A 20,787-nucleotide genomic window follows, 5' to 3' on the forward strand; every position below is an offset into this window, starting at 1 on the left:
CACCGTCTGCCAGGCCTTCAGCCAGACATTCACTGCGCATGCGCCGCTGACGTCAGCGGCTGCATGCAAAGTGAATATCTCCTAAACCGTACAGGTTTAGGAGATATTCATTTTACCTACAAGTAAGCCTTATTATAGGCTTACCTGTAAGTAAAAATTAAAAAAGTAGGTATACAACCACTTTAAAAATAAGGGTATACAACCACTTTAAAAATAAGGGTATACAACCGTTTTAAAAAATTCTCATTAACATCAACTGTTACTTCTTCAGTCCTGGAATACTATATTCCAACATTACAGGGAACAAATGGTTGTCAGTTATGTCACAATCTATAGTTTCATTTTAAACAAAATCCTTTTGCCATAAACAAATATGGCAGCCCTGCTCTCCCTGCGTACACGTTCCCTATCACATGACTTCTACACTGAGCTGGGAAGAACAGCTTTCTAACAGTTTTTTTTTCAATAATCTTTATTGACACGAAGCACACATGTAGCTGTTCGTGTTCTCGTTACCAGGGATACGGACGGAAGTAATCCCCGGCCGGACTGTCACCCACACACACTTCCTGTTTTTGTGACCTTAACCTTGCATGTGGAGCGGAGGAATTCCAGACAGCCATGTCTCTGGTTACCGATGCCTTTGTGTCGCAGATAGCAGGTAACGGTGATCTGTCCTGTTTTCCTATGATGGACAGGTGTGCAGCTCAGGACATAGGAGAGATCACACAGGAGCACAGGTTACATGCAGTCCTCACCTCTTCTATTCTATACAGAGATCCACAATGGCAATGTTCTGTCTCAACCTATTATAATTGTGTTTAACCACTTCAGCTCCGGAAGGTTTTACCCCTGTCATGACCAGGACATTTTTTGCTGTTCGGCACTTTGCTACTTCAACTGGTGATTGCTTAATCATACAACTCTGTGCCCACGTTATATTTATATCATTTTTTTCACACAAATAGCGCTTTCCTTTGGTGGTATTTAATTACCATTGGGTTTTTTATTGTTTATTATATAAACAAAAAATTACAACTGCTGTTCAGCAATATTTTGAACTGTCATGAATGGGCTGCATTCATAACAGCTGTGATTGCCAGTGATCTGTGATTGGCTACAGCTAATCACATGGTACAGGGTGCTGTGATTAGCCCAGGTACTATGTGATAGCTGTGGGACAATCACAGCATCACTGTATAGGGAGCACAGCTGTTATGAATGACATTCTTTCATAACAGTTTTGTGATCATTGTGATTCGCGATCACATGATCCCCGCGCCGCTCAAATCATCTGGGTACTGGGAGCTGCGATCCGCTGTGTCTGCAGGAGCGGCAGTGGTGCATTGTTGTGTACCCCAGGCTGGATGACATACATGTACGTGATCTGTGCTGCCTACCCACAATAAGTGTACTGTGGGCGGGCGATAACGGATTAAAGGAGAAGTCCAGCCAAAGCTCCTGTGGATAACATGAGTGTAATTCGTTTTGTACTCCTGTGACCCGTTTTCATCAGAGAGCAGGCTGAAGTGCTCGGTGTGTCCATTCAGACATGGAGATGCGACTAGGCCCCGCCCCCTCTCTCTCATTGGCTCACTGACTTTGTCAGCAGTGGGAGCAAATGGTGCTCCGCTGCTGCCTCAGCCTATGAGGACGAGAGTCCTGAGCAGCTGAGTCTCTCCTGCAACATCGCTGGCTAGAGATGGGCTCAGAAAAGTATTAGGGGGGCTGACACACACAGAAGGTTTTTTTAATCTTCATGCGTAGAATGCATGAAGATAAAAAACCTTCTGCCTTTACAATCCCTTTAAGACGGCTCTTTATAGGGAGACATTGAATGTGACATGTCAGATGACTTGGGGCTCGCAAGTCAGATCCCATGTCACAGCAGTGTGAACTGAGTCTAAAGCCCCATACACACGATCCGAATATCGGACGAATGATCGTCCGTTTTTGTTTGCATGCTAATCTCACATCGAATCTGATGAGTTTACTAAAGTCCCGAAAATTCCCGTACGACAGAATAAAAATTCGGAAGCGATGTCATGTGTTGCAATGCATTTGTATTGCATTTTCGAACGATAGCTGTACCGATTAAACGAAAATCGTACGATCTGGCATCGTACGGAAAAAATTTCCGTGCATGTCCGATAGAATAATATCGGATGAACTGTCCTGATCGGCTCTCGAAAGCTCTGTACTAACGATCCGATTATCGTACGATCGTTTCGAATGCGGCATTTTACGTACGACTTTCGGATCGTGTGTACGGGGCATTAGACCCCTTTCACACTGGAGGCGTTTTTCAGGCGCTAGGGCTAAAAATAGCACCTGAAAACTGCCTCCCCTGCAGCCCCAGTGTGAAAGCCCGAGAGCTTTCACGCTGGAGCGCTGTACTTGCAGGATGTTAGAAAAAGTCCTGCAAGCAGCATCTTTGGAGTGGTATATACAGCACTCCTCCACCGCCCCTGCCCATTGAAATGAATGGACACTGTTGCCGAAGCACCTGCAAAGCGATTCGGCAGCTACGCTTTTCGGGCGCATTTAACCCAATTCTTTGGCCGCTAGCCTGGTTTAAAAGCGAACGAAAAGTGCCGCTAAAACGACAGTAAAGTGCCACTAACACTAGCGGTGCTTTACCGCTAACGCAGAGCAATGCCAGTGTGAAAGGGGTCTTAGGAAGCTTTGGTGAAGCCTTTAAAGCCCTGGTGCCTGCATGTCCTCTGTGTGCCAGTAGGCTGTTCGGCACAATATAGTTAGCAGATTGGCAGCAGGGCACCAGGTGCTTGAACACTGTCTATGTTTCAGCACCCAGCAATGAAAGAGAGACTGTACTATGGGCAGAGTTTCTCATTTTTCCTATACTTCACTGAACAGTAATAGAGGGGAAATCCTCTAATGCAGACTAGTTCTGGTCACCTTGATGATAACCAGGGATTTACTCACTTTGGAGGATTTCCTCTCATTTCCAGTTTTACCTATGGGACAGGAAGAGAAGGGATTGAGACACAGATGGCAACAAAAACTGACAGGGGTTATAACCCCCCTCACGCTATCCAAAATGAAAAAAAATATAATAGTTTTGCCTTAATATTTTCATCACCGTACGGAGCTGAAGCTTGCTTTCAAGCTTTAAAAAAGTGATTAGACACTTGCTGAAAGCTTTACAATTATTATCTAATGTGCATATACACACTGTGTTGTTTACAGGCGTATTCAAGAGCAACGTTCAGGTATAAACGTGCCTAAACGCACACTTATGCGTGCAAATCTATTCTAGTGGCTAGAAGAAATTATTATTCTAGGGAAGTGGTTTCTAAACTGTGGTCTGAGGACTGGATGCGGCCCCTGGTGCACTATTCCTCCCACTGACACCAACCATGGGGCACTATTCCTCCCAGTGATTTGAGGCATTGTTTCTCTCACTGACACCAACCATGGGGCACTATTTCTCCCATTGACACCAATAGTGGGGCATAATTCCTGGCACTGATACTAATGATGGGGCACTATTCCTTCCAATGATATCAACAATGGGGCACTATTCCTCCCACTAATACCAATGATGGGGTGCTATTTCTCCCAATGACACCAACAATGGGGTACTTTTCCTCCCACTAATACCAATGAAGAGGCACAATTTCTCATCCTACTGACTAATGTAAGTGAAAATGCTGTACTCCTTTAGTAAATCACAGTCACTGCATAGTGTAAATTGCTGCAGCTCATTGCATAATTGAAAAAGTAGAACTGTAGGCAAAACCTTGTTTTCTTCCCCGTTTTCGATAGAGTGAGGGAGGGTTATAACCCATGTAAGCATATATTTTGCCATCTGTGTTTCATTGGGGAGGTTTCCCTTCACTTCCTGTCCCATAGCCAAAACAGGAAGTGAGTGAAAATCCTTGCAAATTAAGGGAATTTTTGGGGGATGCCCAGGTCACCAGAACTAATGTCCCCATTGGAAAATTCCCCTCTTACGTTTCTGGGGAGAACCCATAATTGGGGTTTTGTAGTTTACTTTCACTTTTGATAATGGTAAACAGAACAAATTAGAGAGGATGAATCTCCCTAATGGGGGGGGGGGGGGGGCAGACAACAATAAAATCCTAATAGGTGTTCTAATCCATCTCCACTGTGTCTAAAATGGGGAAAAGTTTTTTGCCTATAGTTATACTTTAATCTTGCCTGTTGAACTATGTCTAGCTGACCTGTTTGTGTTTTATACTGATCTCATGGTTAGTGGGGGAGTCAACAGTAGGAGTCTGCTATTGGTTGGTCCAAAAATAAGGAATACTTTACTTGTAGGCAGGAAGAATAGACTTGCACCCAATAGTAGCCCTCCAAATGTTTTAGCTGGGATAATATTAAGAACGTTATACAAGAACTTGGCGGCACAGTGGTGTAGTGGGTAGCACTCTCGCCTAGCAGTAAGAAGGGTCGCTGGTTCAAATCCCAACCACGACATCACCTGCCTGGAGTTTGCATGTTCTCCCTGTGCCTGCGTGGGTTTCCTCCGGGTACTCCGGTTTCCTCCCACACTCCAAAAACATGCTGGTAGGTTAATTGGATCCTGTCTAAAATTGTCCCTAGTATGTATGAATGTGAGTAAGAACCGGTTCACACTAGGACGACTTGTCAGGCGACTTATCCGCCTGACAAGTAGCGTCCCGTTCTGTACAATGGAACCATCGCTCTGACTTAGAAAAAGGTTCTTGTACTACTTTGGGGGCGACTTGAGGCGACTTGCATAGACTTCTATATAGAAGTCGTTTTGCAAGTCGCCGCTGCAGTCGTGTTCAAGTCGTCTGAGGCAGTCGTGCTGGAAGTCGTGCTGCCTCAGTGTGAACCGACTCTTAGGGACCTTAGATTGTAAGCTCCTTGAGGGTAGGGACTGATGTGAATGTATAATGTATATGTAAAAGTGCTGCATAAATTGACAGCACAATATAAGTACCTGAAATAAATAAGAACTCTGCTAAATCATGTATGGTTTTGTACTGGTCACATAACAGAGCTCAATATCAAAAGAACAACTACTTGGTCTTTGAAAAAAAAAACATGTATTTATTTATCAATATGCATTTATTATCAGGTGCATATATATCTTTTTTTTAAATAACCAAGACCTTTGTGATCACTCTCCTTTCTTAGCAGAATATATATATTTTCATAATGCAACATATTATTCTGCTTCATGTCAGCTGTATGGTCAATCACAGGATGTGGTGGAGTGGTTGAGTGTAGAGAGAGCATAGTAAAGTGAAGGGGGTTGGCATGGACACATAGTGAGGTAGTTGAGCGAGTGGGCAAGGACACTACTAGATGTTGTGAACAGTTTTGGCATGGACTTGGCATGCTATAACGGATGGGTGAGCACAGACTTAACAACATGTCGTGGACGGGATGGGTGAGGATGTTATATGCCATGGTGGACAGGATTGGCATGGATGTAACATGATGTCATGGAAGAGGTGGGAACAGACATAACCTGATGCCACGGTGGGGGTGAGCATGGATACATCATGATGTCACAAAGGGGGTGGACATAGACTCAACTTGATATTGTGGAGGGTATGTTGATGATGTCATAGAAGGGGTGGAGAAGGATGCAACGTAATGTTATGAAGGGTCTGTTGATGATTGTGTGGATGGTTTGGACAAGGACACGACTTGTTGTGGGGGGGATGTTGATAATGTCGTGGAGGGGGTGGATAAGAACACAACTTGATATTGTGGAGAAGATATCGATGATGATAAGGACGCAGCTTGATATTGTGGAGGATATGTTGATGTCGTGGAAGGGGTGGACAAGGATGCAACATGATATTGTGGAGAGGATGTTGATGATGTTATGGAAGGGGTGGACAAGGCTGCAACCTGATGTTGTGGAGGGGGTGGGCACGGGCGCACGCAACCTTTTTCCTGGTTTGTGGTCCTAGGCCATGTAAAAGTTAAGACTGCTGTTTCTGTTTAAAAGACAAATATAGGTTTTCTTTTTATTTAACAATCATACTTCTCTAGGCGGATTCTTGGCTGATCATAATACACTCTTCCATTTGTGCACAGTATTTCCCCTCATGAGTACAGTATTGGTTTTGTAAATATTAAACATCCGTTGTGTTTTCTTGTAAAGAGTTAACCACCTTGGCTTGGTCTCGAAGTCTCAAACAGTTTGGGAATCAGCTGAGGAAATTGAGATTTGGAGTAATGAAACGGGAGCAGTGAATCAGTCCGTTAAGTCTCTCTGCTATGAAACTCCTTGGCATGTCCAGACTAGCAAGTCAGCCAATCAAAACACTTCTAATTGTGTTCTTTCTGGCTGCACGGTTTCATAATTTTAATGAGATATGGGTTTCTGGAGCCATTGAGTTCTCGACTGTGCGTTCTGCTTTCTTGCTATTGATATTTTGCAAGAGCCCGTGCGGTAGTTAATCATCTCAGGAAAATTTCTCACAGCACTACACACGGCAATATAGAAATTTATGCTTGAGGAATAAAATGCCCACCTCCGAAATCATCATTGGGTTTTTGGAGCCCCCACCAAAATCTCATCAATGGTGCTTATAGACACTGCATGATTATCTGGACAGGTTGAACAATGGTTGTTATATATGTGTGGCCAAACCTAACACAGGGTCCTAACCGATGTCTGTTGGCAGTGGTTGGTCAATCCAATATGACCAAAAGGCCATTTGGATTTTTTTCAGCTACGGCGGTTAGCTGCTCAATATGTAGATGTACTTTTATATTCAATCAACCATAAAAAGATTAGGAAACACAGCCTGCCTGCCGACTGCCTCTAGTTTTCTTTCTGGCAATTTCTATGTGCAACTGAATACCCAGCTGGCTGAATCTCTTTAGTTGTCAGTATCCTGATCCTCTAAATCACCTACATTTGAGACTGTGAAAATGTGTTTTCTTATGTTCCTAAAAGCGGAGCTCCACCCAAAAGAGGAAGCTCCATTTGTTTGCACCCTCCCCTGCACTGCCCCATTTGGCACTTTTTGGGGGTGAGCGGGTACCTGATTTTGACAGGTACCCACTAGAGGTCGACCGATATGGGTTTTTCTCTGGCCGATGCCGATATTTAGAAATCGCGGTGGCCGATTCCGATATGTGATGCCGATTTTTTTTTTTTTTGGGCCGATATATTTGGCCGATTTTTTTTTTTTTTTTTCCCTTCATCTCATAAAATCTAACAGTTAGACCCCTTTCACACTGGGGCGTTTTTCAGGCGCTTTTGGGCTAAAAAGAGCGCCTGTAAAGTGCCTGTAAAACGGCTCCCCTGCAGTCTCAGTGTGATATCCTGAGTGCTTTCACACTGAGGCGATGCGCTGGCAGGATGTAAAAAAAAGTCCTGCAAACGGCATCTTTGGAGCGGTGTATACCACCACTCCTGCCCATTGAAATGAATGCGCACCGCTGCCGAAGCGCCTGCAAAGCGTTTTGGCAGCAGCGCTTCAGGGGCGCATTTAACCCCTTCCTTGGCCGCTAGCTGGGTTATAAGCGCCCCGCTAGCAGCCGAATAGTGCCTCTAAAATGACGGTAAAGCGCCGCTAAAACTAGCAGCGTTTTACCATCAACGCATGCCCGCTCCAGTGTGAAAGCAACCTTAAGTGATAAGTGATACAGAAATTTTTTTACATTTAAACATTAAACAAAACAAACCTCCAATCAGTTCACTTGTATGTATAATTTAGAAAAACAAAAAAAACTATCTTAAATATTAAATACACAAAAACAGGTAATCAAAACTTTTGGACGAAAAAAAAAATGGGCTAACTTTACTGCTTAGTTTTTTTTTTTTAATTCATTACTGTATTTTTAAAAAAAAAAAATTGCATTTGAAAGACCGCTGCGCAAATACCGCGTGACATAAAATATTGCAACAACCGCTATTTTATTCCCTAGGGTCTCTGATAAGAAAAATATATATTATGTTTGAGGGTTCTAAGTGATTTTCTACAGAAAATACAGAATTTTTACCTGTAAGCAACAAGTGTCAGAAAAGATTTAGTCTTTAAATGGTTAAACTGAGAATTCCTACACGGAGTTCAGTCTATTGATAAAAGAACTTGAAGAGATACAATGTATCTTCTTATCAGACTTGGCAGGCTGCCCAGAGGAGGAGAGAAGAAAACTTTCAGGCAACTTGCATTGACTCTATTACAGAAGTCATTTGCAAGTCACGGCTGAAGTTACAATCGGCCTTTTTTATCAGCACAATCGGCCGATGCCGATTAAGTAAAAAACGCCAAATATCGGCCCATATATCGGTCGACCTCTAGTACCCACTCCCACTTCTGGCTCAGAGCGCTGTGGCGAATGGAGCTGAAAGTTCGGCTCTACACCTTTCCCCCCGACAGTCCGACCAACTGACCAACTAAAGTCTTACTCGCATATGTTATTCTAGCATGAGACAGACTGTGCACAGTATATAAACTGTCAGGAGCCAGGCTGAGGGGTAGGCAGAAAAGGCAGCTGCCTTGGACTCTTCAGTGGGAGGGGGCGCAAAAAGGGCAGAACTTACAACCTTTGCAGCTCAAAGTGGTTCACAGCTCATTGGTGGGCACACTTTAGTCTTTTTGCCTTGGGGGCTAATGAATCTTATCCCAGCACTGGTCAGGAAGTTGCCGTTCCAACCAGAAGGCCAGAGAGAAGCCTGCTCTGTTTGACTACCTTGAATCTTATTAAACTTGGCTTTGAGGAAACTTGATATAATGAATTGTAGTCATTGCTGGCTTCCTATAGCTGCTATTTCCCTGATGGTTATACTTTTTACCTTACCTAAAATGACCTGGAATAAGCATCCAGGGTGGGCCCCTGATGTCACTGGCTCATTAAATAGTGAAGTTACGCATGCAATAAGCAGCTAACCTTATCTTATTCCTTGTTGTCCTGGTTTCCGGCGCGCTTCGATCCTTTGAAATTTTAATAGGCTCTCCTTGTCCTCGTGTACAATGCAGGATTGCTGGTCCAGCATTGTATTTAATGATGTTGAAGAGTCTGCGACTGGAGCAGCAAAAGAGAAGTGGCTTTAGGGAACCAGTTGTACAGGGCAAAGGAAGCCAACTGGAGCGAGAACTAAGGTAAGTAAAGCTGCTTATCCCTATTTCCCTAGACAAAACAAGCATTTAACAATTGTTTTTTGGGGAGGAGGAGGTGGTGGGATGGTGTTAATTAATGGCAAAGGTACTTTTTAAAGTTGCCTGGAGTTGGACTTTAAGCTTGTGCGTAGACTTGGCCCTGGCACAGTTGTAATGTTTCCTCAATAGTATTAGTAGTTCACTGATTGACCTGCTGCATGAAGTTTCTTTTTAGAAGGGTATCTTTAAAGAGGATCTTCAGTCTCGAAAAAAAAAAAAAGTGCTTTAAAGTGGAAATTCAATCAAATTCTAACTAAGGCTAAACCTACTCCTACCCCGTTCTAGGACTATCCTGTAAAAGGGAAGATGCTTATACTCAGCTATCCTGAAGCAGATCAGGTCCCACCACCGGTTTCAGTGTAGAGAAGGGGCAGCTGACAATGGATGCCCCATGTTAAGCCTATGGATGACGTCACCGCGCAGGCATTTGCAGCCGTTGTCGGCGATCTCTCCTCTACACTGAAGCCGCCTCTGGAGAGATCATGTGACCGGACCAGAGTGGCTTCAGAATAGGTAAGCACCTTTTTTATTTTTTTTTTTGTCTATGTGCCCTTGGAGAGATTTCTCTTCTCTTCCTGTTTTGGTGACAACATCACTGTGGCAAGAAATGAGGCAAAATCTTAAAGAACTCTGCCAACCTTCCCATTTTTCTTTCTCTCTTTTTTTTTTTTTTTGGCCCCGCTTACCTGGTGGTGGTATCTGCACAGCTCATCCAGTGGATTCAGCATTGACCCGCTGAGATCATCTCATGCCCGGCCACAGCTCCATCCCGCCCCGCCATGTTCTCTCTGACATCATCGAGAGGCCCGCCGGCCCTTCCGAGTTCAGCGGGCGGGCCTCTTGATGACGTGCTGATAGGCCCGTCCCCTCCTCTTGTTCTTCAATGAAAGGTTATGCCTCCTGGTATTCGTGATGTACATATCCCAGGAGACACAGCAGGCAGTCTGCGTGGCGCGCCATTCACCTAAGGCGAGTGACATGCATGGGGAGGTGGGGCGGACTTTCAATAAAAAGAAAAAAAAAAGATATAAAGAAAAGGGGGAAAAAAAAAGCCCTATTCCTGCAGAGGAAGGGAGGAGGGGTGGAGCGGCGGGATCTTACTTGGGAGGGTGAAGGTCTGCTTTAAAGTGTTACTAAACCCACAAAAGTAAAATCTGTTCTTTTTATGCAGAATAGCATGCTTGTTATACTCACCGTGGAACTTATGAGGTTAGTCCTCTATATCAGTGGTCATCAACCCTGTCCTCAGGGCCCACCAACAGGCCAGGTTTGCAAGATAACTGAAATATATCACAGGTGATATAATTTGCGGCTCAGTGATTGCAGTATTCTAGTCTGCATCTCCCCAAGGTAATACATAAAACCTGGCCTGTTAGTCGGCCCTGAGGACAGGGTTGATGACCACTGCTCTATATTGTATAAAAAGGCTTTTTGATCCTGTATGGACAGATCCTCCCCCTCCTGCAGGGTTTCTCTTGGCAAGGCCAGATAAGACACAGAGTAGTAAAGCTGCACATGCTCAGTTTGGTCTCCATTGCTGAATAGAATCTTTTCTGTTTTTAGCTGAGCTTTTCAGGCCACATGATATTGACATCACACATGTGGGCGTGTATACAGATCCTAAATGACAGCCCAGTCCCTCCTTCCTCCTCCATGCCCAGTAACTAAAAAAAGAACACAGTGGGTGGGATGTCACATCTTGATTCATGGATGATCCGCCTGCCATAACAGCATGAGGACACAGGCTGTAGTGGAAATCTCCTCCTAACTGAACACTCAGCACTCGGGCAAACCCTGCAGTTTATCACGTGACCATGGTATACAGATCAGCCAAAAAGGTATATAGTGGCAGTATTTTAATGTAAAAAGAAGATTTATAAGCTGTGAGCACTACGGCGGAGGGGAACTATTTTCATATTACTGGGTTTAATAACAAGTTTAAGTGGGAACACAGGAGACAATAAAGCAATAGTTTCTATTGCTGCTGTTTCTCTGTAAGAGATTTCATCTACTTCCGGTTTTGGTAACAACATTGTTGTCCTGGACAGGAAGTAAGGAAAAATCTCCTAAACATGGCTGCAGACAGAGAAAAAGAAAAATACCTGTCAGATTTTTTTGACAGTTTGCAGCAGCTGACCCCCTTCATAAGTGCTCCAGGCTTAGTACATTGAAGATCACACAGCTTCAGTCCTGTTTTCACTTTCATTAACCACTTCAATACCAGGCACTTTTGTCCTTTCCTGCCCAAGCCAATTTTTAGCTTTCATCGCTGTCACACTTTGAATGACATTTGCGCGGTTATGTTACACTGTACCCAAACACATTTTTTATCATTTTGTTCCCACAAATAGAGCTTTCTTTTAGAGGTATTTGATCGTTGCTGGCATTTTTATTTGTTTGCAACAAATAAAAAAAGACAGAAATTTTTTTTTTTTAAAAAGTTTTTTTCTTTGTTTCTGTTATAAAATTTTGTAAATAAATACATTTTCTCCTTCATTGATGGGCACTGAGTTGGTACCAATGAGTTGGCATTGCTGGGCACTGATAGGCGGCACTGATGGGCACTGATAGGTGGCACTGATGTGTACTTATGGGTGGCACTGATAGGTGGTACAGGTGGGCACTGATAGGTGGCACTGATGGACACTGATAGATGGCACTGCTGGGCATCACTGATGAGGAGACATCTGACAGGCACTGACTGGCAAGATGTGTGGGCACTAATTGGCATTATTTAAGCACTTACTGGCATCCCTAGTGGTCTAGGATGGCATCCCTGGTTATCCATCTGTTGTGGGCATCCCTGGTGGCCCTGGTGGTGTCCCTGGTGGTCAAGTATGGGCATCCGCTGGGGGGCTGCACTGATAAACAATCAGCGCAGACTGCCCCTGTCAGGAGAGCCGCCGAGACGCAGTGAGGAAAAGCCGATAAATGGCTCTTCCTGTTTACATTGTAATCAGCTGTGATTGGACACGGCTGATCACGTGGTAAACAGCCGCCGTCAGAGGCTCTTTACCGAGATCGGTGTATCGGTGTGCCAGACTAACACACCACACCACCGATCGCCCCAATGCGCGCCCCCACTGACGCGCGGCGGCTGTTATTCTGCTGGACGTTCTATGATGCCCAGTCAGGATAACTGAACCACCACCCGGCCGTCAATCTGCTATAGGCCGGGCGGGAAGTGATTAAAAAAAAAAAAAAAAAGGAATCTGTCATTATATTTAACATCTGTCTGCTGGAAGGTACCGAACTCTGATTTACAAGCTGAAGCCTCATTCCATCTTCCTCCCAGTGATGCTGAACTGGAGCTACAGAGCCTTGGAATTAGCATGCAGCTTGTGAGTCGGACAATGGCAGCCGCCATCTGAAAGGTATCGTGACGACCGTTCCCTTTAAATCCTCTACTACACCTAACCTTTCCTCAACACCGTAAGCAAGCTGCCCATAGGAACCCATTATATTTCCGCTATTGTCTTTCTGTACTTTGAGTTGGAAAATAGAAATGACACAGCATTAAAATTTTTACCTTGTGTCTTATTTATCTGGTTACTTCTTTTCTGATGTTTATTTTATAAGCAGCCCAATTCTCCTTCTGATTAATTAGAAAAACATCGAGATGTAATAGATTCTGCTGTAAAATTGCTGTAGATTTTTTATTTTTTTTTTCCCCCTCCCGGTTGGCAGGCACACACTTAATCATCAATATATCTAACAAACATCCTTACTTTGAAACTTCTATTAAAATTGCTTAAGACTAATTTTCTTTGTCTTGTGAATCAATTTCATAAGCCCAAAAAGGCAGCAGAGGCTGCAAGTTATTAGAAAACGTCTCCTATTTAGTCGGGTGAAGTATATAATGAATTTTCTATCTGTTAAATATCCAGGAACATGTATATTACTATCAATATGATGAATTGTCTCCATCTTGGAAAAACAAATATTATCCTTAGGGGTTTTTCATTCCTCACAAAACAGCTTTGTATTTCTGTCTTGTGTTGAAAGACCTTGACAGATCTTCAAATAATCCGACCACAGAACATCTCTAAACTGTGTTCATTTTTACACCGAACCAGTGGGGTCATCATTACCATCTATTTGGATGTTTTGACCCCTAGTATCCGAATCTTTTAGTCAATTGATTTTTGGTATCCCTTGTAAAATTGATCTGCCCTTTTCATGAAGGTGGGTGGAATTGGCTGATGTTCAGGCAGCATATAATTACCAACTTAGGTATTACTTCCATTATTGATCATGACTAATGGAAGAGACATTTTAGAACTGCACTTCTCTGCTTGATTCATGCATGCCTTACAGAGCACCAGCCAGTGTTGCCTGACTATGGAAGTAGGTGGCAGAGCTGGTATCTCAGGGGGATTCCTGGGTCTGTCTTTGATACTGTCAGCCCAGGAGAGCATGGTGGGTAGTCCTTGTGTAAAATGCAAATGAGACTGACAAAATGTGGATGCATATTGGTGGGAGGGTTGTAATCTTGTTGGCCGTAAATGCATTTAGCTGTAGGGCCCATTCACAGCAGCTATGATGGGCAATGCATATGCAAGACAAAATGCTTTATGATCTATGGTTTTGGTTCATGCGCTGAAATAGGAAAGATTGCATTTTTATGCATCGCAACTTGCTGGTAAAACCGCGGAAGTCCAAAAACAAAAAATGCACTGCGATGGTTGCAATACAGTGCAATTTAAAAATACTTGCATGCCGTCACTTACACATTATATACTTGACAACGCATGTACTATAGTGTGAAGAAGCCTTAAAGCGTTTGTTACCCTAAAACTTCATCTTCTTGATATGTGCCTGATGTACCATGTACTTGTATGAGAAAGTATCCTGTTTTCTTTATATTGCTTCCTTTATGTGAAATCCCTGGTGTTCTGCTTTCCTATTAAAACTGACCACACTAAGCACGAGAGCACACTGTAGTCAGTTCTCTAGCTATGCTGGAACTCCGTGTGCTCTCCTCCAATGATCAGACTTGTCCTAACACGCCCCCCCCACAGCCATTCACTGGGAAGCTCAGTGTTCTGCTGCTTCTGCTCCCCCCACCTCATATGCAGCTGAGAATGGAGGGAATATGATCACTTATAAAAAAAGGAAAAAAGGTACTGTATTTATCAGCGTATAACACGCACAGGCGTATAACACACACATTCATTTTAAGAGGGTAATTTCTAAAATTTTAAATAAGGAAAATAAGGGTCAGTGCCCAGCTGCAGCCTCACCATTGCCATCAATGCAGCCTCATCAGTCCACATCAAGGCAGCTCCACCATTGCCATCAATTCAGCTAGATCAATGCCCATCTGCAGCCTCACAAGTGCCATCAATGTAGCCTCATCGGTCCACATCAGTGCAGCAGCCTCACCATTGCCATCAGTGCAGCCTGATCGATGCCCATCGATGCCCATCTGCAGCCTATTCCTATTACAGAGGCTGCCAAGTAAACAGGAAATTCTCACTGTATGTAATCTGACGGCGCTCGTCCCGCCCCCCTCCCTGTCCCCTCCGAGGCAGCTAAAATTGAAGTATTGGCGTATAACACGCACACGCTATTTGCACCCAATTTTCATGGTGAAAAAGTGAGTGTTATACGCCAATAAATACAGTATTTATATATATTTTTTTATATCTATACAAAATGTTTTTTGCCTTTTTTTTTTTTTGAGTGAAAGAAGTTTAGACAAAATACAGAGATATAGAAACAAATATCAAGCAGTGGTGCACAACCATCTAATGTCAAAATTCAGCACGTCCTAGTCATAGGAAAAATTGACTATTTAGGAACATCAGTAAATGACAGGATAGGCCTAAATAAGTAGAGCGTCATCCGTAAGTGAGAGCAAACAAGTAAAAGTGCCCAACTACACAAATACGTAAAACAGTATTGTATCAAGATTTCACAATATCATGTTTTAGTTCTGCTCCATATATGCTACTGTAAATGTATGATAATGTAGAGTGCTCTAAGAGCATGTGATGTTTCAAATACTAAATAGTAAAGTTATATGCTCACATAACTGACCCAGACTGAGAAAGGCCCCGGGGCCCCCACCTAAGCAACCATACAAAAGATAATAGAGAAGGGGAAAGGAGGAAGAGCAAAGAAAGAGAGAGGAGAGAGAAGCGGAGCATAGCATGCAATAAGATAAAAAACAACCTTCTGCCTTTACAATCACTTTAATTGAACAAGCTGGAGTTAAACGCTGATTGGCTACCATGCACAGCTGCACCAGATTCTGAGTGCTCCAGTTTTAGTAAATCCCCAGCATAGTATCAGCAGATATAATGGTTGCTAGAAACCTCAACAATTGCCTTGCACAGTGCAGATTATATACACCTCAGGAAATAAATAGTGAATACTGGGGGGTGGATTTACTAAAGGCAGAGGTAGAGCTTAGTGAATGTGGTGAAGCTTCACCTTGTAAAGAATACCCAATCATGTGTAAGGGAAAAAAAAAAAAAAACAAGAAAAAAACCCCTGCAATTTTGCTTGCACATGATTGGATGATGGATATCAGTGGAGCTTAACCACAATCATTTAGTCCTAGAGCTGCACAATTCCGGAAAAAATGAGAATCACAATTTTTTTTTTTTTTTGCTTAGATTAAAGATCACGATTCTTTCACAATTCTCTGCATAACATCATCTTTCACACTATACAAAAAATTGGGCTAACTTTTGTTTTTTTTAATTTTATTTATTTTATTTTAATTTTTATTCATTATAGTGTATTTCTTCCACAAAAATTGCATTGAAAGACAGCTGCGTAAATAGAGTGTGACATAAAATATTGCAAGGACCGCCATTTTATTCTCTAGTGTCTCTGCTAAAAAATATATAATGTTTGGGGGTTCTAAGTAATTTTCTAGCAAAAAAGACAGATTTTAACTTGAAGGCAACAAGTGTCAGAAAAAGGCCTGGTCTTTAAGTGGTTAAAGGGTTTATTAACCCACTAGGTTAAAATGACATAATCCTCTCTATGTATTAATGTAATGTGCCCTCTGTCTATGCCTTTATAAAAGTAATGCTGTAAAATACCTGTTTCAGAGCTATGATCGGCAGTCATGTGATCCGCCGTCTCTCTCCTCTCCTGACAGCTGCAGTGGGCTGGGCCGATGATCCCCCGCTGACATCAGCCAGGAGGGGAGGAGGAGAGAGGCGGCCCCGCCTACTGCAGCTGTCATGTGAGTGAGGAAAGAGACGGCGGATCATGTGACCGCTGATCAGCGCTCTGTAACAGGTATATTGCAGCATTATTTTAATAAGGCATAGACACAGGGCACATTACATTAATACATAGAGAGGATTATGTAATTTGAACCATAATTTGGGAAGGAGGGGAGCAGAACGACACGGACACAGAGCTGACAGGCAGGGAGGAAGGGGGGAGAGAGCACAGAGGAGACAGACCAGGGCTGCGGATAATGGAGGCACGTAAACTGACCACAGTGTCCGGGCTCATCAGCCATGACACACCATGGTCAGTTTACAGGGGGGAGGGTAAAGTCAGACAAGATCAGCCAGGTATTGGGGGTTATAAAGGGGTCCAGATGATGCAGCACAAGCACTGTGCTGTATAACATGCTTTAAGGGAACAGGATTTATTTTTATTTGTTTGCGTTAAGAAACACTTTAAAGAGAAGTATGGATTTGGGTTTTTTTCCCCCCATCATACTTACCTAGGTGGATGCAGAATCGGTCCGATGCTGCATCTGTCCCCCGGCGCCTCTACACTGAGAACCGAGTGAGCGAACATTGCCGATGGCTGGGTTCTCACAGATCCCCTAGCAGAGAGTTGCTGACTGTCAATCAGCAGCTCTCCTCTCTGCTCCTCCATGCTCAGTGGAGCGATGAGCTGTGGAGGGTCGGGAGGCCGTTGTCTCAGGCTCTCAGTGGCTCGCTAATGTGACTAATTCCTGTGATGTCAGCAGAGAGCGGACTACAGTCGGCTCTCTGCTGGAAACGGGTCACAGGAGTGCAAAACGAATTGCACTCCTGTGACTCAGGAGAAGCCCAGCCAAACGTGCTTAGGTTGGACATCTCCTTTTAAACTGACCTCATTTACAGACCGAAGTTCATCCCTTTGATCTAAAACAGGGATATGCAATTAGCGGACCTGCAGCTGTTGCAGTACTACAAGTCCCATGAGGCATAGCAAGACTGACAGCCACAAGCATGACACCCAGAGGCAGAGGCATGTTCTCTCCCAGCACTAAGAAATGTTAATAAACATTTGCCAGAACTGCTCTGCACTTTTTACATAGAATCGTGGAAATGCCGGATTAAGCTTGTGAGGGGGGGGTGGAATCGAGATTTTTTTTTTAACGATTTAATTGTGCAGCTCCATTTAGCCCTGGAGAAAAATGTGAGCAACTGCACTTAATTAAACCCCCCCCCCACAACTGCCTTGGCAGTCCACACATCCATCCTCACTCTCAGTCTGCCACCCCCGTGCTCTTAACATCCACCACTTGCACCTGCATACCGACTCATCCTGACCACTGTGTCTGACCCCCCATCTCCCTTCCACTGTTACCACCACCTGCCACCCCCTGTCTTTACCCCCATTGCCAACTAGTTTAAAATATAGAAGAATGAGACCTGCACATATAATGCATCAACATTTTTTTTGTTAAAAATGTTAGGCTAAGAACCCTTTTTGGTTCCTCTCTTTTTTAAATGCATACTTTCATAATTCAGTGGATCAAATTCAGGAATATTCTGTATATATAATGTGTTATTTACCTGCCTGCCTGTCTGCCTAGGGGAGTCTTGTAGTCAGAGAATAAACTAGAGTTTGACTTCATTATAGCGTGAATGATAAGTTTATGTGGAGTTATTATAACATTAATCAAATTGATGGATTGGAAATATGACAGAGCTGTAGCAATGTGTAATTTCCATGCCTACTGTTCTACAAATGTTGTTCACCTTTCAGATCACAATTCAAGAGTGAAGCTGCCAGTTTTGGGAGCGCTGTGTAACTCTTGTTGTGCCTATCTGAAGTACAGCTTTATTAATAGATTACATAATCCCAAAGCATGTGAGTGCCCAGGAACCTCCTGATGCTGTAATCAGTTATGGGAGGGCCATGGACATTAGATGACAATTGGATATGTAGGACCAATCGGACTGACTTTATTTAAATTTTATTTTTTTTATTATTATTAAATCAATCATTATATTCACATACACACTTGCATTTTTTCAAGCGTTTATGGTAATGTTATGGAGGACAAGCATCATACACCCCGAGTACAGGCCTTATCTAGAGGGAATCAATATTGATTAGCCACAAAAGCCCAATTGGTTTGTATCCCAATGCTGTTAAAAACAAACACAAACCCCCCCCCAAAAAACACTTGAGTTGTAAGAAAGCAAAGCACCAACCATGCACAATAGATGAGCTCTTAAAAGTGAAGCATGGACTTAAAAAAAAAAAAAAACACACACATTTATACTCACCTAGGTGGATGCAGCCTCGATCACCCACTGAGCGATTAAAGGCTGCTGATCATTCTGGTTCTCTTCTCCAACGTTCACTGCAGCATTGGGCTGTGAATGGGGAGGGAGGAGCTGGCTCAGGCTTTCGGTCCAAGCATCTGGGTAAATCCTGACCATACGGTCAGGATCTTTCCCGAGTCTGGATTGGCTGAGTAACGACAGACTTTGGACTGCTGTTGGCTGGAAATGGGTCATCGGAGTGCAGAATGAACTGCACCCCTGTAACCTACAAAAGAAGTATAGATAAAATAACTTTGGCTATATTTCTTCTCCTTTTTAAAGGTTTAACATATACACTATTTAGAGATGTCCTTCTGCACACCATTATTGTAAAGAGTAAGGATGAGCTCTGGCGTGTTCGCAAGCTGCACGTGCCGAGCCCGCCAGTAAGTCGGCACTGCACAGCGCTAATCACAGGCAGTGAGATATTTCCCGATCTCTGCAGCTGCACATTGGGAAATGTCTCAGCGCTGTGCAGTGCCGACTTCCTGCCGGGCTCGGCACGTGCAGCTTGCGAACACGCCAGAGCTCATCCTTAGTAATGCATGCAGGATAACAGGTGAACATCTGTGGTCACGGTATACAGAAGTCCATGCAAGTTACAACCGTGCAACCGTCACGTCCTAATCTCTCAACTATTGTATGCATTGCTAAGTGGGAGGAGCATGTTTTCCTGACTTCACCCTCAAGACCAGTGTTTGTATTACACTTTTCAGCCAGACAGCTAGGTAGAGTCCAATTCTTGAACATAAACTGAAGATTTCCCAGGAAACATTGCTACATTGTATTTTTTTTTTTTATTTTTTTTAGTAGTAGTAGTTTGCCACATGTTAGTTTTAAACTGATTTTTTTTTTTTTTTTGTAGTAGGAGTAAAATACTTTGTGGTAAATGCATATTTTTGTTAATTTGTGCAGTAAAACCTAAATCTTCTTCTTCCTTTTTTTTTGTTTTTGTTTTTTCTTCGCAGCTGTGGAACCATGGCCTGAAAATGCAACCCTTTATCAGCCGATGAAAAGTGAGTATTCCTTATAACATTTAAACAGCAATATTGGTCAGTGTCCCCTTGTGGCTAACATTTGCATATTGTAACAGAACATTTAGGTAACTTTGAGGCCCTTGTACATTTGTGCATTTAATTATTGTAGGTTATATCACGTATTAGTATGTGTTAGGGTTGCACCACTTTTTTAAGACCAAGTACAAGTACCGATACTTTTTTCAAGTACTCGCCAATACCGAGTAGCAAAACTTTTTTTTTTAATGTCATGTGACAGTGGCACTAATATTCAGCACTGATAGGTGGCACTGATGAGGTGTGGACTGTTTCTTTACAATGCTTTCTTTTTTTTTTTTTTGGGTGGGGGGGTGTGGTGGATGGTGTCAGTGTTTGTTCTTTATTTAATTCTTTATTATTATTATTATTTTTTTTACAATTCAACTTTTAAATATTTGCAAACATTTTCTTAGTTTTTATATTATTTATCAGCCCTGTTGGGGGAGGGGGTGGGCTTTGGTGAGATATCAGGGGTCTAAACAGACCCCTGATATCTCCCCTTTGAGACAGGTAAAGGGACTGAGGATAGAGATTCCCCAGTCCCTTTCTCTGCAGCCTTAGCTACACTAAAGATGAATGGACAGGATACAGCGGCTCCTCCCCATTCATAAACTGAAGCATCGTAAACATAGTTTAAGGGACACCCCCCCCCCCCCCTTTCACACAGGAACAGAGCTGAGGCTGTCAATCATAGGCTGTGTGCTGGAGATCCCTCCCCTGTCACCTTTTTTCTGTTGGTGTCAAGAAAACTTGTCAGAAGTGATTCATGCTCATAGCAGAGGAACAAAGCAGCAGATTGAAATTACACTTAGTGCTCTTACTTAGGCAAGCACGCACTATAGAGGGATCTGCTTAGTTCATATTTTATGTCTGAGGTTTACAACCACTTTAAAGTAGCCCACATCAATAGGTATGTGCTGAATATGTACCAAAACATTCCAAAACAATTGAATGTCACATAATTTTTTTCTGCAACCAACTAGACTGTTTTGCAGCACGTTGCAACATATGCATTGCCTGAGATGTTATTTAAGATTGATAGAAACATGTGTAATGTGCTTT

At 43.1% G+C, this 20,787-nt stretch overlaps 1 protein-coding gene across 1 annotated transcript in view; it reads left to right on the forward strand.

Annotated features, from left to right (window-relative positions):
* The first annotated feature begins 511 nt into the window (after positions 1-511).
* MTX2 (metaxin 2) overlaps positions 512-20,787 on the forward strand; it is a 142,862-nt gene continuing 122,586 nt past the window's right edge. The window contains exons 1-2 of the mRNA XM_073633848.1: positions 512-661; positions 19,639-19,686. Of these exons, the coding sequence (XP_073489949.1) occupies positions 622-661; positions 19,639-19,686 (88 nt within the window). The 5' untranslated portion in view covers positions 512-621. The remainder of the gene's footprint in view (positions 662-19,638; positions 19,687-20,787) is intronic.

This window comes from Aquarana catesbeiana, linkage group LG06 (assembly GCF_042186555.1).
Source record: "Aquarana catesbeiana isolate 2022-GZ linkage group LG06, ASM4218655v1, whole genome shotgun sequence".
NCBI classification, from domain to species: domain Eukaryota; kingdom Metazoa; phylum Chordata; class Amphibia; order Anura; family Ranidae; genus Aquarana; species Aquarana catesbeiana.